This window comes from Xenopus tropicalis, chromosome 3, assembly GCF_000004195.4.
Source record: "Xenopus tropicalis strain Nigerian chromosome 3, UCB_Xtro_10.0, whole genome shotgun sequence".
Classification (NCBI taxonomy): Eukaryota; Metazoa; Chordata; class Amphibia; order Anura; family Pipidae; genus Xenopus; species Xenopus tropicalis.
The window spans coordinates 16,488,634-16,508,134 of record NC_030679.2 but is presented as its reverse complement, the minus strand read 5'-3'; the positions used below and the strand labels follow the sequence as shown (position 1 = coordinate 16,508,134).

At 42.4% G+C, this 19,501-nt stretch overlaps 1 protein-coding gene across 2 annotated transcripts in view; it reads left to right on the top strand.

The window, feature by feature from the left end:
- Nucleotides 1-18,651, top strand: part of uhrf1bp1l (UHRF1 binding protein 1-like) — a 131,885-nt gene extending 113,234 nt beyond the window's left edge. Inside the window, exon 20 of one of the 2 annotated variants that reach the window (XM_018091955.2) lies at nucleotides 18,147-18,651. In XM_018091955.2, the coding sequence (XP_017947444.2) occupies nucleotides 18,147-18,269 (123 nt within the window). In that variant the 3' untranslated portion in view covers nucleotides 18,270-18,651. 2 annotated transcript variants of the gene reach the window in all.
- Nucleotides 18,652-19,501: the final 850 nt, after the last annotated feature.

Below are 19,501 nucleotides of genomic sequence, written 5' to 3'. Positions count from 1 at the left end.
TAGCTGACCGATTTTGTGAAATACGTGATTTTACCATCTGTGTGGTCTCACCTACATAAATGAGGCCACACTGACAGGTCAACACGTACACTACATATTTTGTTACACAAGTGAAATGCCCCTGTAATTGCACCTTCTGTCCCGTACGTGGATGTGTAAAGTTATTACTTTTTAAAATATATGGGCATTGTGTGCAATTTAAACATGGATACATACCCTTAGTTTTCACTCCCAAAAATGTATGGCCTTGCTTACTTTTAGTTTTGTGTACAGCGGAGGTAACTGAGGAGCCAATAGTTCTCCCCCTACGATACGAGATCAAAGGCGGTGCCTCAAATTCCTGTACCAATGGATATGCCCTTTTGAGAATATACCAGTGTTTACATAATATTTGAGCAACACTTTCACTATAAAACTGATCCTTAAAAGTGAAATAGTAACATCTCAATATAATCTCCAAAACTTGGATAAAAAAGGAAATCTGCTCATCAAGAATAATGAGCATACTTCCTAAGTATCCATTCACATGCCTCGATTCCATCTTGGTGTGGGATTGAGGTATAAAGACTGGCAACTTCTAATGTTGCCAGAATTATATTCCTATCCCCCAGACCCTCCTGGGAACGTAAGCGTTGCAAAAAATGTTTAGTATCTCTTATATACGAAGGTACCATTTGTATCAAAGGACTCAGAACTTTGTCCAACATAATAGCGAAGGGGCAGAACACTGAATCTACCCCCGACACTATAGGGCGTCCCGGTGGACAAATTGGGTCTTTATGCACTTTAGGTATAAGACCTGTGAGTGCGGATCTCTTCGCTGCTGTATCTAATTCTTCACCTGGACCTGCACCCAGGCTATTGTGACCCGATTGACGTGAGTGCCGGCTCTCTCCTGATGTGTGTGTGTATATACAGGTCCTTCTCAAAAAATTAGCATATTGTGATAAAGTTCATTATTTTCTGTAATGTACTGATAAACATTAGACTTTCATATATTTTAGATTCATTACACACAACTGAAGTAGTTCAAGCCTTTTATTGTTTTAATATTGATGATTGTGGCATACAGCTCATGAAAACCCAAAATTCCTATCTCAAAAAATTAGCATATCATGAAAAGGTTCTCTAAACGAGATATTAACCTAATCATCTGAATCAACTAATTAACTCTAAACACCTGCAAAAGATTCCTGAGGCTTTTAAAAACTCCCAGCCTGGTTCATTACTCAAAACCGCAATCATGGGTAAGACTGCCGACCTGACTGCTGTCCAGAAGGCCATCATTGACACCCTCAAGCAAGAGGGTAAAGACACAGAAAGAAATTTCTGAACGAATAGGCTGTTCCCAGAGTGCTGTATCAAGGCACCTCAGTGGGAAGTCTGTGGGAAGGAAAAAGTGTGTCAGAAAACGCTGCACAACGAGAAGAGGTGACCGGGCCCTGAGGAAGATTGTGGAGAAGGACTGATTCCAGACCTTGGAGGACCTGCGGAAGCAGTGGACTGAAATGGCGTGTGCAGGAAATGGGCTACAGGTGCCGCATTCCCCAGGTCAAGCCACTTTTGAACCAGAAACAGCGGCAGAAGCGCCTGACCTGGGCTACAGAGAAGCAGCACTGGGCTGTTGCTCAGTGGTCCAAAGTAATTTTTTCGGATGAAAGCAAATTTTGCATGTCATTCGGAAATCAAGGTGAGAGAGTCTGGAGGAAGACTGGGGAGAGGCAAATGCCAAAATGCCTGAAGTCCAGTGTCAAGTACCCACAGTCAGTGATGGTCTGGGGTGCCATGTCAGCTGCTGGTGTTGGTCCACTGTGTTTTATCAAGGGCAGAGTGAATGCAGCTAGCTATCAGGAGATTTTGGAGCACTTCATGCTTCCATCTGCTGAAAAGCTTTATGGAGATGAAGATTTCATTTCTCAGCACGACCTGGCACCTGCTCACAGTGCCAAAACCACTGGTTAATGGTTTACTGACCATGGTATTACTGTGCTCAATTGGCCTGCCAACTCTCCTGACCTGAACCCCATAGAGAATCTGTGGGATATTGTGAAGAGAAAGTTGAGAGACACAAGACCCAACACTCTGGATGAGCTTAAGGCCGCTATGGAAGCATCCTGGGCCTCCATAACACCTGAGCAGTGCCACAGGCTGATTGCCTCCATGCCACGCCGCATTGAAGCAGTCATTTCTGCAAAAGGATTCCCCACCAAGTATTGAGTGCATAACTGAACATAATTATTTGAAGGTTGATTTTTTTTGTATTAAAAACACTTTTCTTTTATTGGTCGGATGAAATATGCTAATTTTTTGAGATAGGAATTTTGGGTTTTCATGAGCTGTATGCCACAATCATTAATATTAAAACAATAAAAGGCTTGAACTACTTCAGTTGTGTGTAATGAATCTAAAATATATGAAAGTCTAATGTTTATCAGTACATTACAGAAAATAATGAACTTTATCACAATATGCTAATTTTTTGAGAAGGACCTGTATATATATATATATATATATATATTAGTGACTGGACTGCACTTTTCACACAAGGTAATAAAGTGAAATAAGAAATTGAGGTTCAGGCTTAGTTCAGAGTTTTTGTTCCTAACTGGAACTGACGGATGTTCCAGTTAGGAAGTGAAACGTTGGAATTAAATAAAGCTCAATTTCTTGTTTCACTTTATTACCTTGTGTAAAAATTTCTGTGAGTGCTGTCACTTCTTGTGAAGATGTCTACTATGAACTTGCACTGGCACCCAGGTATGACCTAAAGGTGTGCAGCTTATCGGCTGCCTTTAAGTGGATAACAGTATCCAACTGCCACAGGACGTAGATTCTACGTTTTGCAGCACTTCCAGGTTTGGGAGTGGAGGAGCAGCTTTCTTCACTCCCTGCTCGTTCCCCAGCCCCTAGGCAATGAGCAGAGGCTGGGAACGAGTGGCCCCTGGGGCGTGATTACCCAGGGACACCATAGGAAACGATGTTACTATGTGCCAGTCGTTTCCAGCTCTTCTGGTTTTGGGGGGGTCAATCAATTTTTTTGTCTATGTTTTTATCCTACAAAAAAATGGAATAAATGTTTTGAATTTTGAGTAGCTAAAGAGATCTCTGTGGCAATTTATATGCACTAACTTCCTTTTGGGATCTCTAAATGCCAGTTACTTTGGTAATCCTATGCACAATGGGCATCAAACTGTTCAGTGGATCCTTGGCTTTCATATTTAGGATGTGTTTTCTTGGTACCCAGTGTTATGTGGGAGATATGATGCTTGCAATTGAAAGCTTTGAGGAGATTTTTAGAATTTTCAACCTTTTTTAAAGAAACTGCTAAATTCAGGAAAGCATTCCTGTTTGCTACTTAGGAGTTGAAAGATTTGGAAGAAAGTGAAAAATATATGGTTTCCTGGGGTAAACCTAATGTTCCAGGATTTTGGCTTTGGAATCTAAAGTATTCCGTATTCTGCTGTAATGCTTTGAAAACTTGGTAATTTACTGCTGGGAGTTTTTGATCTATAGAAGTCAGAAATCTCCATAAAACTATACATATCGGGTATTGGCACGTTCGGGAGACATGAGGCTTTCCAAATCAGTTGATTTTTTTTGTCCATATTAAAATATGTTTCTGTTATAAATCCCTATATCATGAAAAATATAGAGCTCTAAATCCAGAAGTGGTAATACACAAAAAAAGCTCAGCTTTTGGAAAAAAGCTATATATAGTTTTCCTACCTAAACTAACCCCCCCCCCCCAGTAAATGCCCCTAAAATGAGAGAGCACAGAATGTTAACAAAACGTCTGGCACTGGCGGGAACCGAAATGTGAAATTCTGCTGGCACTTAAAGGTATAATAAGGGGCTTGACGCTATTTTGCTTGCCAGTTTCTCTGTGACTTACACAGAGTGCACGGGGCCTAACTAGGGATAGGCTTGCCTCTATTTCCCTATAACTGGATATTGGTGGGCGGTGTTTCCCACCAGCAACATGAGTGATTGCTATGCACACGGTGCCTAGCAACAGCACACAGCTTGGGCTGGGTGCGCATGCACATCCACCAATATAGGACTAACCACAGGGGATGTTTGGTGCCACGGGCGGTTAAATTGTTCCACCTGAGGGGGGGCACAGTCCATACAAAGATGGTCAGTAAATGGTTCCCTTCTGCCCGTCTGCTGTTTTTCTTTTTTCTTATTCTTTTATTGTTACTTTGCTGTTGCACCGATTTTTTTTTTTTTTGCCCTGAACTGTTCTGTCTCGGCATTACCTGATTTTAACCTGAACTCATTCAGGTGATTTCATTTGTTATAGTCACTTTATTTGTTTACATGTGGGAGTCAGCCTTTGGTTACCTAGCTACTTGTTTTGGCACCAAAACTCCTCAAGTCTTTAAACCTTTCCCTGCCAAGCACGTAGCTCCTACGTGCTGGCATAAAAAGATGTTAACTGCCAAGCACGTAGAAGCTACGTTTTCTTTATCTTGCGCTCGTTCTCTGTGCTCCCTGCTTAATCCGAGTGCAGAGAACAAGCGCAAAGTAAAGAACCCCCTAGAAAAAGTCGGGCACGTAGATTCTACGTGCCAGACTTTTCCTGCTCTCCCTTCCTGCGCTCCCCCCCTCTGCCCCCCCCGCTTCCTGTGCCGCCTACTCACCACTGCAGCTGCTGTCCCTGCTTCTCCTGCCTCCCTCCTGCGATCTTCAGCTCCTTTGACCCCAGGTAAGTGCTACATACACACACATACACACACACATTACACTAATACACACTTATACTCACACACATACATTTTGGGGGGGGCTTCACGCATTCACAACACTTACAGCACTCACACTTACTTGCACACTCACACACATGCACACAAAACACATTTTGCCTAGTGTACCCACACACTTACACACTTATGTAATTTTGTAATTTTTTATGTCATCGTTTTTATTCTTGCCTGAAAAAAATGTTTTATTGCCATTGCTAACCGCACTACGCAATACCTTTTGTGTATTATTTTGGTGTTTTTATTACATTTTCTGTAATTTTGGTGCATTTTTAGTCATTTTATTGCGTTTTTAGCCATTTTATTGCATTTTCAGTTATGCATAGTTGTTGTTTGCTTGACTTTGTTTGTGAAACTAATTTTCCCAAGCCAGAATACTCAAACTGTGATTCTGACTGCAGATATCACTAGGAAAAAAAAACATTGATTTTAGTTTTTTGGGGGGGATTTTTAGCGATTTTATTGCATTTCATATTGTTCTACATGGACATTTTGGGCCCGATTCACTAAAGTGCGATTAAACGTGCGCTATTTTTAGCGTGTGTTTTATCGCGTCTTAATTTTACCCAAAAAAACAATAAAAATCTAAGTAAGAAAAAAAAAAGAAGTGCTAGAGATAATAAAATGGGGGGGGGGGGCATTTAAGAATATTTAGCCAAATACTTAGGGATCTGCTTGCTAAAGTGGCTTAAATTAAGTGGGAGATTTTAGACACAGAATAAATGGCAAATATGTTATGGGCACTTTATTAAATGGGAACAAATATAATATTGCAATTATTCTGGCAACAAAACATATATTGGAATATACGCTACGTACTAATTAACGCAAGTTTTACTATTCAGCAAAATGGGCTAAAGACAAAATTGTTGGCAGAATATTTGCAAACATTTAACCCATATAGCATATTGATGCTGTTACTGATAAATGTACGAGTGTAGGGGAAACTACATGAAAGTATAGAATACCATATCAAGGAAGGATAAATAATTAGACATTACTCAGTTCAAAAGTACAAAAATAAAACAAATTTTATTTTTACAATTAAAGGGGAAAAACTGGGAAAGGAAAAACTTAGGCTGCCCTTGAGTTCTCTGACGTCCCTCCTGAGTTCTGCTATTTCCCCCCGGAGCTGGGCCAGCTCGACCTTGATGTTGGCCAGGTCCTCCTGCGCTGATGGTCTCTCGTGCGCAGGAGAACCTGGCACCCAGCGCTTGGCCTGGGGGGAGTCCGGGGCCTGGGGGGAGAACTCAAGCGCCTGGGGGGAAACTGGGGGAGGATGGAAGGGGGCAGTGTCCGGGGCCGATGATGGGGCCTCGGGGGCCTCTTCAGCCTCGGGGGGCGCTGGTCCTGGGGCCTCGGGGGCCGGAGGTCGGGGCCTCTTGGGCCAGTGGTCGGGCCTCGGGGGCCGGGGGTCGGGCCTCTGGGGGCCGGTGGTTGGGCCTCGGGGGCCGGAGGTCGGGTCTCGGGGGCCGGTGGTTGGGCCTCGGGGGCCGGAGGTCGGGTCTCGGGGGCCGGTGGAGCCTGGTGGGCCACAGGAGCCTGGAGGGCCTGGGATTGTGCCTGGGGAGGAGGCGCCAGCTGAAGTTCTGTGAGATTGTATTGCAAGATGTTATTTTGCGTAATATATTATACATATATACATTCATACACCATCATAAATAACGGGGCCCCTCACAACAACATTTTTTGGGCCCCCCTCCTCCCACGCCCCCAATGGCCCCTCCCCCAGTGAACCCTCACATCAATACAAAGGACGCACAGACATTGTTAGCCAGGGCCCCCTAAAACATTCGTGGCCCTTCCCCAAATGACTCATACTATGGGCCGAAGCCTGCTGCTTCCCCCCTGCTTTAAACTTATTTATGCATATGTATTTGAAAATAGATGTGTGTGTGTGTGTATATATATATATATATATATATATAATATACAATACGAAGTGCTGGGAAGCTGCACACCATAAGGAACAATAATACCTGGGTGCCTGTGGCAAAACAAAATCTAGACAGGCATGGGGTGACGGCACACACAGGATTTTCACAAGGAGTCACAAAGATGTGAAATAATATTCAGAGGTTTATTGTGACCAACCCAACTTACTATGTTACTTTCGTCATCCCTGACAATTCTTACATTTGTACTTTTAGTTCAAATTACTTGCTAAATCTTTTACTGAACGTATACTGTAAAAGCATAATAAAGTACAATAATTACCTTCGCAATTTCAGCCACCAGATCTGAACTCCTACACTTCAGGTCACACCACAGACGCTGGAGCGGGCGGAGGTCCACATCAAGGGCAAACCCGGCGAGCAAACCTTCTCTTAGCTCGCGCAGGATTGCCCTCTTCCTCTCGTGGTCCCCTAAGTCCCCCAGCGGCGGGTCGTCATATCCTGAGCGCAGGAGCATGCTGATAATATAGCGCCTCTCCCCTGGTAGCAGATAAGAAACCCCAGGCATGATCCTCTCTGTATTGTGACTGCAGGCTCAATGACACAAAATGGCCCCAAGTCGCACATGTCACGAGATTACAAAATCGCCACAAAATGTCCGCAAGTCGCGAAATTACAAAGTCGCGACAAAAAAAAAAATCGCCAAAATATACATAGTAATGTATTTTGCGCGACAAAATATTCACTGCTACAGTACTGCATATTATCGCGACAAAATATTCACCGCTATAGTACTGTATATTATCGCAAACAACATATTCAGCGCTATAGTACTGTATATTAGTAGCGAAATTCCATACATGCCAAGACTTTAGTAAAATTGAGTAAAAAGACACATACTTGAATAAATAACACTGTAAGTCCATATTTTATTGCCAAAAACTCATTTACTGTACTTTTCTATAATTTTTCGCCTGCCTGTAGTAGGTGTTAATTTTCGCATAGCCAAATGTGATATTTAGCGCGCCTAAGTGTTTGTGAATCATGCGATCGTATTCTTTTCAGCGCGGAAATTAACGCATGCATTAAAACTAGCGCGAAAAATACCGAATGCGAAAATGGCGACTTAACGCACGCGATAATACTATGGTGAATCGCGCTAATTATCGCGACTTATTTAACGCAAAAATCGGGCCCTTTGTCTGCTGTATTTCAATTTGGCTTCCTCTGTACCCCACATAGTTTGGTAAATCTATGCATATTGGGCATCAAACTGTTCAGTAGACCCCTGGCGTTCATATTTAGGGTGTTTTATGTTGATACGTTACAAATTGGTGTATAATGAGGTAAAATGCAAGCTTTGTGACGATTTTTAGAAATGTCTTAAAAACCGTTCTGTTTAGCATAGCTACAGTTTGGTAGTTTGCAGTAGAAAGATGTATTTACCCATTTTTGTTTTGTCAGAATGTGTACTTTCGGAAAATGTATGGTTTTCTAGGGTCTCCATACTGTTAGGGGGTCTTATGGCACATAATACACATACTGGGTGCAAAAACTGCACGAGCCGGAGCGTCATTCGTGAAAATTCATATGCACTATTTTCATTTGGGTGCCCCTATACTCCGCATAGTTTGGTAAATCTATGCATATAGGGAAACAAACTGTTCAGTAGACCTCTGGTGTTCCTATTTATGGTGGTTTTTTGTATGCAAGAAATTGTGTGAGATAAATGCGGCAAATTGCAAAATTTTTAGGCGATTTTCTGAAATGTCATAGAAACCACTAGATTTAGGAAAGCTTTGCAGATTGGTACTTTGGTGTAGAAAGGACTCTTTACCCATGTTGGATTTGTCTGAACGTGTACTTTCCAAAAATATATGGTTTTCAGGGGTTACCCTACATTTCTGCAGTTTCTATCCCACATAAAACTGCCATGTGTTTATGAATTAGGTAAAGGTAAGCCATGAAATTAGTGTGCACAAGGTATATTTTGGGTTCTCTATATGCTTTGATAAACCTATGTACAGTGGGCATCAAACTGTTCAGTAGACCTCTGGGGTTCATATTTAGGGTGTTTTATCTTGGTACCTAATGACCTATAGAAAATAAGATGCTGCATATTGGAAGTTTTGAGGTGATTTTTGGAAATGTCATAAAATCTTAGGAAACCTTTGCGGCTTGGTACTTCGGAGTAGAAAGACATGGTTACCCATTTTAGAGTTCGGGGAATGTGTACTTTCCAAAAATATATGACTTTCTGGGGTGAGTGTACTTTTTACTAACTTTATCCCACATAAAAAGATGTAAATGTGTTGATTTTGCAGAAGCTGAAATTACAGAAATGACGGATCATATGGGGTATGTTCACATTGGGGCCCCTACATGCCACATACTTAAGTAAACCTAAACATATTGGGCATCATACTGTTCAGTGGACCCCCGGCTTTCAAATTCAGGGTGTTTTATCTTGGTACATAAGGGCTCTGGCACATTGGGAGATTCGTCGCCCGCGACGAATCTCCCTGTTCGCGGGCGACTAATCTCCCCGAAATGCCATCCCACTGGCGAAAATGTAAATCGCCGGTGGGATGGCATACGCGGCGGCGCGATTTCAGTGAAATCGCAGAAGTTGAAATTAAGAAATTTCACAAATTTTAATAAAAACCAAGGAAAGCATTGCAACTTGGTAGTTTAGACAGGCAGTTCTACCTATTCAGGATTCCACAGAATCTTTTCATTCTAAAAATGTATAAATTTCTGGGATAAACCTTCTGTTAGTGGAATTTTTGACCTTGAAATCAAAGTAATGCAGCTTTCTGGAGCAGTGCTTTGGAAATTTGGTAGTGTACTCCTGGGAGTTTTTGACCTATACAAGTGAGAAATCTCCATAAAACTATATATATATTTGGTATTGGCACGTTCAGGAGACATGGGACTTTCCAAATCAGTTGTATTTTCGTGCATAAAATAATTTTTGTTTCTGGTGTATGTGTTTATATTATGGAAAAAATTTTTTTTTCATTTTTTAGACATTTAGAAGCCTATATCTTGTTACAGAATTGGAATTACACAAAAATTCCACCATATTTTGAAAGCTTAGGTTGTCCTGAAGAAACAATATATAGTTTTCCTGGGTAAACTAAAAGTTCCCCCGAGGAAAAGCCCCTAAAGTGAAACAGTGCAAAATGTTCAAAAACTGTCTGGCAGTATGTCTATGAAGATTCTCATTCATCCAGGTCATGATATACAGTATCTAGTAGAATTAAGTCTAAAACAACTGGACTTTTCTGAGTTTTTCTTGAAAACGTTTCACCACTCATCCGAGTGGCTTCTTCAGTTCAAATGACTGGTAGGGAATTCCCCGGTATTTAAACTCTTGATGGTAGTAGAGTCACAGACATCCAATCACAATGGTTCCATTGAACTTGTTTAGTTAGGTGTTAGCTGAAACTGACAGGTGTAAGAAGGTATGATCCAATCACAATGGTACCAAGATTCTCATTGATGAAGGTGTTAATCCTTCAAAGTACATGACTGGAAGTGTGAACTGTTGTGAAACTGCCGGGGTAAGGATGTCAACGCGCCATTGTATGTTGGTGACAAGCAGTGTCTCAGGCCCCCTCCTCTGTTCAGGGATGGTTTTTCCAGGCTGGCATAAATGGCCTCTTTCACACCTCTTTCAAACCATCTGTCCTCTCGGTCCAAAATATGCACGTTACTGTCCTCAAAAGAGTGACCTTTTTCTTTGAGGTGTAGATAGACTGCTGAGTCTTGTCCTGAGGAGTTTGCCCGCCTATGTTGGGCCATTCTCTTACAGAGAGGTTGTTTTGTCTCCCCAATGTATAAGTCTGAGCACTCTTCACTACACTGGACAGCATAGACCACATTACTTTTCATGTGCTTGGGTGTAGGGTCTTTAGGGTGCACCAGCTTTTGTCTCAGGGTGTTGCTGGGTTTGAAAAACACAGGAATGCGATGTTTGTTGAAAATCCTCCTAAGTTTTTCTGATGTTCCAGCAACATATGGAATGACTATGTTGTTTTGCCTGCTGTGTTCCTCCCTTTTGTTTGTAGGTCTGGTCTTTCTGTTGGTCTGATTTGGTTTTGATGAAGGCCCAGTCTGGGTACCCACAAGTTTTCAGAGCTCCTTTTAGATGTTTATATTCATTCTCCTTAGCCTCTGCATTGGATGCCACCGTTTCAGCCCGATGATGTAGAGTCCTAATTACACCCAGTTTGTGTTCCAAAGGGTGGTGGGAATCAAACAGCAAGTACTGGTCTGTGTGGGTGGGTTTTCTGTATACCTCAATATCCAGGTCCCTCCCCTCTTTGATAACTATAGCACAGTCCAAAAAAGCCAGTTTGCTGTCTTTCACATCTTCCCTTGTGAACGTGATGTTTTTGTCCACCGAGTTTATGTGTTTGGTGAAGGCTGGAACCTTGCGTGCTTTAATTTTGACCCAGGTGTCATCCACATATGGATGACACCTGGCAGTAGAAGTTCCACTTTGTTCAAAATGGCTGGCAGTGAAAGGGTTAAATAGATGTGGGGGGGGGGGGTGCAGTGTTTGTTTTTGACTCCAGATGAAGGTTTCTGTGTGAGACCAAAACATTGAGTAATAAACCTTTCTATTTTTACATTTACATTTTGTTCACAGTCCTTTAAATCCTAGGGGTGCTGTCCTTATTCCAGTTTATATACAGTAATCTCTGTACAGGTATAGGACCTGTTCTCTAGAATGCTCGGGAATAAGGGTATTCTGGATAAGGGGTCTTTCCATAATTTGGATCTTCATACCTTAAGTCTACTAAAAAAAACAGTAAAACATTAATTAAACCCAATAGGACTGTTTTGCCTCCAATAAGGAGTAATTATATCTTAGTTACAAGGTATTTTTTTTTTTGTATATTTTTTATTTTCCGATTTATATGCAAACCGTACATATCAAAGCCGGAGAACTTTCAACAGTAGGCATTTTGAACACTTCATGCATATTTAAATTGTTTTCAACCATACAAAAAAATAAAGATTTCTGTGTCAGTCTGCTTTAGTAGAGCTGGCTAAGTTAATTTTAGTGTTTACAAGGTACTGTTTTATTTTTACAGAGAAAAAGGAAATAAATTTTAAAAATCTGAATTATTTGATTCAAATGGAGTCTATGGGAGACTCCGTAATTTCCGTAATTCTGAGTTTTCTGGATAACGGGTTTCCGGATAACAGATCCCATACTTGTATCTATATTCCCTTTTTGGAGCCTATGATTAAGCATGAAACACGTTAGGCTATCCATATGGAGTTGTTAATGATTTTAATGCATTGAAATAAACATAAAACCTCTTACTGATTTTTACTGAGTAGTACAGGAGTCTATTGGCCTGAGGGACAGATGGTGGTATATACTGAAAGTGGGCCCATGTGTTGATCTACCAGCCAGGCATTAAGCTTGATACAAGGCAGGGGAAGGAGACTGGGAGCATATAATCTGTTTCTTCCCTTTTAATACAGCTGTTCCCTACTCTACAGATGATGTGTGGGCACATCTTACATTTTGGAGACTTTATTATTTTTAGTAAGAGCTGAAGACATCACACTTCTTACTTCACTTGTCACAGTGGGAAAAGAGAAGGATTTAGAACAAGCATGGGCAACCTGTGGCTTTCTGGGTGATGCTAAAACCCTTAATATTTTGCACTGCATCTGGCATTTAAGTATAAGTATTTCCTATATATATATCATGTTGATTATGTAACAAATGCAGAACTGCAGAAGGCAATTTGTTTGACTGTTGGAGTGTAACAACAGTAAATGGCACTGAACATTTCTTAGCCCCCACCAGAGATATATAGTAGGTAAACCAGTTTACCACAGGGGGTCTGGCAAATCCCTCCCCCTACTAAAACAAAGTGCTGTTAGTCTGGGAAGTGAGGGTTGTTGTTGTTGTTGCAGTAGGGGCTAAGTAAGCTGCATGGGTAGCTCCTGCTAGGGACATCTGAGACATTGTGGTCTGAGTCTGTGGCAGGACACCCCTCATCTGTATTTCCTTAGACTCACCCTAGCTGCGGCAGGAGGATTCCCTCCAACTGGTTGGATACCCCTACCCCTAACAAGATCTACCAATTTGTGGATGCTGTTACTTTGTAGGTATTTATCCAAGGGCCTAAGGGCTGCCTTATGAATTGCCTAAACTCTGCCTTTGTCTGTGGAATTGCCTGGATGAACTGTACTGCTAACTGTGGGTTGCCCCAGGGGATCTTTGTACCTTGGGATTTGGTTTAAAGTAGGGATGCACCGAACCCTGATGGATTCTGCCGAATCCCGAACCGAATCCTAATTAGCATATGCTAATTAGGACTGGGAAGGGTTAAAATTTCCCCCCTAAATTTTAACCCCTTCCGAATGCTAATTAGCATATGCTAATTATGATTCAGTTCGGCTGAAACCTAATCCATCAAAAAAAAGGCTGGATTCAGCCCGAATCCGGGATTCGGTGCATCCCTAGTTTAAAGGAAACTCTGCCTTTGTTCCCTGTGGACTTTACAAAGGGAATTTGCCCTGGGGTTGCTTAGGGAGGGCTTTCATTTGTGGTCTGCCACAGGGGGAGCCTTATATTGCTAGCCTGGGAAGTGTTATTGAGACTTATTGGTCTGACGTGCTATTGTGCTGTTCCTGATTTTCCCACTTCTATGGCTGTAATGTAACCTCTATTATTCAAGTATGGTGTCCCTGTTTGTGCTAGCCTCTGATACATCACACTTTTGTGATCATATTTGGCTATTGACTTAGTTTCATTTTAGTCTTACCTGCTGGCTCACAGCAACATAAGGAGGGAGAGTGCTACGAGGAGCGTGCACTCTTTTTGCCAAATCGCCCCTCAGCCAATCACCCGGGTAAGGGAAAACCCATACCCTAAAAATCTCTACCCATAAAGGAGGCTTCTCCGAAAGGAGGTTGTTACAGTTGTACTTAACAAAAGTACATTTTGTTCCATTTGGAAGATTAAAGGCAGGATCTCCCTTCTCTATCCAGAAAGTTTCACACTTACTCCAGTTAATCCAGCATACTCGCCACAGTCTCTGCCTCCTCACCGCTGGAGACAACTACTGTGACATTGTCTGCATAAGCGGAAACCCTCAGAGTCCTCCAGAGCCAGGGGGACCCTTGTCAATGTATCACCATCTAACCGCCTCAAGACAGGGTTGATAGCAAACACATAAAGGGGGGGGGCTAAAAGGACAGCCCTGCCTGACCCCAGAAGAAACCCTGATGGCCTCCCCAGACCAACCATTCACAAGTCCCTTTGTACAATACCTTCAGCACTACCGACTTTTTTTTCCCGTAAACTAAACAAAGATACACTGCACTTTTACACAGCACCTGCACTGTGAGGGAGAGAGACTGCAGATTCCTCCCTAACCAGAGGTATTTGTGGTTTACCCTAACAAAGTTTAAAGACTGATCCAACGCCAGCAGATACTTACCCCATTCACAGATCCTGCACCACTCTAGGACCTCTCAGATCCCAAGGACAGCATAAAAGGCACTGGGGCCCTTAACTGTGCATACTGTGAGGGGGACAAAAAGGTGATTAATCATGACTTTTGCCAAGATCTTCCTGTCTGTGTTAAGAAGAGCGATGGGATGCCAGTTCTCAACCTTAGGGGCAGATTTATCAAAATGTGAGTTTAGAGCTTAAAACATAAAAACTCACCCATGTTCTATTAATTCCTATGGGATTTTTAGAAGTGTGTTTATCAATGGGTAAAAGTGAGAGTTCACCATTTGGTCTGAGGACCGTATACATTAATAAAGTGAAGACTTTGCCCATTTAGCAGGATGTCTAAGACCATACATCTACCATTCTCTATCTCAACCATTTGTTTGACCATTGCCTTAAAAAGACTGCCATTCTGCTATAGGGCTCTGCCGCAAGAGACCAAAAGGAGGGCCCGCACGTCCACTCCTTCTTTGCTTTGTTTAGCTCTGGCAGATGGCATAGCGTGGTCTCCTCTCAGTTCTGGAGAGCAAAAAAAAGGCTGACTTTCTAGCACTCACAGACTTCATGCTTGTGACATTAATGGTCTTCCAATTCCATCCTTTCTCCCCAGGAAAGAGGTATAAACCTGTTGGCAGTAGAAGAACTACCCTGCACCCTTTGCATAGCACCCACCTTGTCCTCCTTCCTTGTAGCCAAAGATTTTTTTTCCCTGCCTATCCCACCTTTACCCATTCTACCAGAGTGTTCACCTTGCAAGAGCCTGATAAGGCAGAAGGGAAACTTTCCCTAGAGGGTACTGAAGACTGTAACACAGGGGAATCAGATGGGACAGTTAAGCCAGTTGGTAACTGGGTCTCCTCCACCACCTGAGGAAATCAAGCCTCCTCATCTGTCTTTTGCCAAGATGAGTTGCATGAACTATACGCATGGCTGAGCTTCCCACACAAATGACATCTTATACTCCTGGGCCAAACCTTTGCCACATGGTCTACTTCAAGGCACATGGCATACTTTAGCACTTTGCAACTAATGCTGAGGTGTCTGGTTGACCCACACATCCAGAACTCTCTAGGAGGCCAGGATAGGAACCGCACACCAGATCCCGGGCAGTGTATGTGGAATTAGGGATATGTTGGGTGATGTACCCTATTGTGCGGAGGCAGACTCTCACAGCTTAGCAACCAATCCAAATTCTCCTGTAACCTATGTTCCTTCCCAACTCCCCCAGGACCTCGACATATCTCCTCAACCAGACCTTCAGGTCTGCGGGCTGGCGGAATTTTTCATAAGAATGGTCACCTGCACAACTGAAGGTCTAGAGATAGGAATGGCTTCAAAACCCTCCCAGTAGTCTAACTAACTGTTCCAATTCTTTGTACTTGGACCAGAATTGATCCAGCTCTTGTTGTCTAACAAAGCTGACTGTATAATTTTTAAACATGCTATTGTGCACAAAGCAGTAGATATCAGATGCAGCAAACCCCTTATCCAAGAGTTAGTCAATGGCTACCCACCCAAATCCACCTGCATTTGCACTCACACCCAGAGCACCAGGTGCCACTTTCCCCTTCACCACACTAGTAAAACTTTTGGAAGCTGAGGTTACACACTGGCACACCGGCTTCCCCGCCATTACCCGACACACACTTGGCACTTACACTACCAGGAGAACTTAAATTCACTGTACCTCACACACTCTCCACCACCACAACTCCCCCTGAAACGGCCGAATGTACCTCCCCCGCTACCACATACATTTCCTAACCTCCTGCCCTCTATCACTTGACTCTACTTGGGCACACTCACCACCACACATTCCTTTCCCTCTTTCCCCTCAGCCTTATTGGAAATTGCGGAATTGCAACTCTCTGCACCATGAGCACCCCCAGATCTGTTAGATGATTTAACAGCATTTGCCACATAATTTGGGGGTTTTATACAAACCTCTCCATTTTCTTTACGGTCTTCCTTTCGCAAGGCTTCTCCAACACTAGCCTGCAACTCCTCTCTACTGGACTGAGAAACCGCTCGTTACAGTCTCCACCAGCTGTGGGGATGGGGAAACATCAATCCAATCTACCTGGGAGCCTCCAAAGACTGCTGCCACTCCTGCTGCACTACTGACTTTTTTCCTGTAAACTAAACAAAGATACACTGCACTTTTACACAGCACCTGCACTGTGAGGGAGAGAGACTGCAGATTTCTCCCTATCTTGTGTGGATTGTGGATTAACTCTTGGTGTGCATGTTTTTGGAGCTCAGGGAAATCCGTTTCCACATACACAAACTCAACCGAAGGTTGTTTCTTTTCTTTACGTTTCTGCATCTTTGGCTTTACCTTTTCTTTGGGGTCAATCTCCTTCACTTCATCTGCAGAAGAAATTAACTTTTGCAGCTGAAAGGAGGTAGGTGACTCTGCAAGCCTAATCTCCTTTAGAAGCACTGGAGTGCCCTGCAGAGACCAGGGGCTCCCCACTACTGGCGCTGTAGGACTGAATTTTCTTGCATCTATAATTGCGTTTTTTGACAGCTAGTTTTTGACAGCAAAACTAGGAGGCGCAGTGGGACAGCATTATTAGGGTTTACAACCCCTTTAATCTCAGGAGCTCCTCCAGACTCCTCCACACTGAGCAGGGACCATCCCCTGAGTTTGTTTATAGTCTGTAGAGAGAGATACCATAAAACGATACCAGCTTAGGTATTCCCCTGTACTAAGCACAATTCAGCAGGAAAAGCCTCCTAAGTTTGCTTATAGCCTGTAGAGAGAGATACCATAAAACTATACCAGCATAGGTATTACCCTGTACCACTAACCACCATGACCGCATAGAACCTTAAATCATTGCACTAATAAAAACACTTCTTTCCCTGCATCATATAAACACCCCCCTATACCAGTGTCTTGGCAACATCCTATTTTGTCTCTATTAATTAGAACTTTATCACTTATCTCTTAGAAGAGTGCCGGCTAATCAGCAGATCTGATCTCTATCCCCATCACCTCTCATATCTCAGAGAGGTGATCTAAGCAGAGCCAGAAATGCTGCAGAATGACCTGTTGGAAGTTGTATAAATTAAGGCTACTTCCTGTATTTTATTACAATATTTTTCTTTTCTTCAGATATTTTTTTTTGTTTTAACCTTTAGTTTTACTTTAATCCCCCCCTTTACAGAAGTGAGTGAGTTGTGATGCTGTTAGAGCACCAAGATACAGTTTTCAGTACATGGTCCCGATAAACACCTTTATTAGAACCCTAATGATATGGCAATGGAGCTTTTGCAGCTTACTCAGCTTATCTTGATAGTAGTGCACTTACCTTGGGTGGGTACTTTTTTTAAAGGGGTGCCAGAGCAAAGTCTAAGATTAGCAATAAGGTTCACTGGAGGGCTGCCTAACTAATCCACACCCCAAGTAAATTGGCCTTTAACTGTGGGATATTGTGCACGGATAAAGCTGCCAACTTATTGTATATGGCTTATTGGGCTATGCATGGAGGCCTTCCAAAAGTCAGCCCAACTAATATATGCCCAAAAAATCAGCTGGATATCTATCAGGCGGGTTAAAAAATCCATTTAGGTATGTTGATTTGGTTCTCTCCTGACGGGTCATCATATGATCTGATCTTTGGGGCAGTGGTTGAACAATCAGGCCTGTCGATGAATGAATCAGGTTAATTGGTCACCAGTTGTTTGGTGACCTTGCCAAATGAGCGGATCCTAAATTGTATGCCCAATGTGGGCACAGGGGAAGGGACTGTGACTATGGGAGAGTATTTGTGTATACTGAGCTAAGTGGGTGCCTAAGGAAGCTTCTAAAGTGTTCTGGTTGCATTTCACCTGCCATCTTTGGTCAGAAATTCACATGTCCCACAGATCCTAAATGGCTAACAAGAACCAATCAGAACATATTATTTCTCTTCTTTATTATGTTCTACAATATATTAACCACTTCATGTTAAGGGTAACTATTCTTTCTCCCCTCTATCTTTGCAGCTCATAGAAGAAAATGAGTGTCTTAAACAAGAACTGGCCAAAACCAAAATGGCTCTTGCTGAGTCTCACATGGAGCGGGACAGACTTCTGCATCAGATAAAGAGGATACACATTGAAAAATAACATTGGATTTGCATGGGATGTTGCATTGAACTATAAACACTAAAGATAAAGATCAGCTGAAAAGCAAGAAGGAGTCAAATGGAAGGATTCTTATATTTTAAACAAACAAAAAAAAAAGTTTTCAGTCTCCCACTTTCTATAGCGATCATGCAGTACCAGTAAATGTAATTACTAGACCTAAAAATGATTAAAACACTAACATTTTATAAAAATGTTCCTTTGAAGGTTTTAGGAAACCACATAATTATTTAAGGAAAGTGTACCATGGAATATTGTTAAATATCTTTAGGGGGAAAAATTGTTTTTAATATTTGTTTGAGAATTATTTTAAGAATTTTTATTTGCACTATCAATAAATATTCCAATGCAATTCTATTTCAAAGACTTTATCTTGGACTGAATGATGTCCTTGCAAGGTGGGGGGAGGGAAAGGTTGTAGGAAGCTGAATATTTTCTCTAAACATTTGTATTTTAAGATATTACTGGGTGCCATGTATGGAGCGGGCTGACCCTCAGAGCACCCTGGGAGCCAGCATCTCTAATACAGGTGGGGGGAGTAGTGCTAGGAAGGGAAGGCAGGCTATTGTTGTAGGGGATTCAATTATTAGAAAGGTGGATAGGGTAATTTGTCACAAAGACCCTACATGCCGAACTGTGTGTTGCTTGCCTGGTGCTAGGGTTCGGAATGTGGTGGAACGAGTAGACAAATTGTTGGGAGGGGCTGGGGAAGACCCAGCGGTCTTGGTAGACATAGGTACCAATGACAAAGTTAGAGGAGGGGGGGAATTCCTCAAGAACGATTTTAAAAAGCTAGGCGAGAAGTTGAGGGCGAGGACTTCCAAGGTAATTTTCTCAGAGATATTACCTGTGCCACGAGCAATGTTAAGAAGGCAGTTAGGGAGGGCTAGTCCCCCTTTCTTGACTGAGGTTTGGAGCATTGGCATCTTGATTCTTGGCCATTCCCCTGCCCAGATAAATTCTCTTACACATGTATCTATTTTACTGAACCATTCCTTGATAGGCAGAATTGGTGCATTATGAAACATATAGAGGAATTTAGGCAGCCAAATCATCTTTAACATATTGATACGACCAGGCAAGGAAAGTAGCAGGCTTGCCCAGTGATGGAGTTCCTAAAGGACTTAACTGAAGTTCAGTTTAGCAAATTTCATTGGGTCTCTATGTATTACTATGCCTAGGTATGTGAAGAGGTGACCCACTGTAGTTGGGGT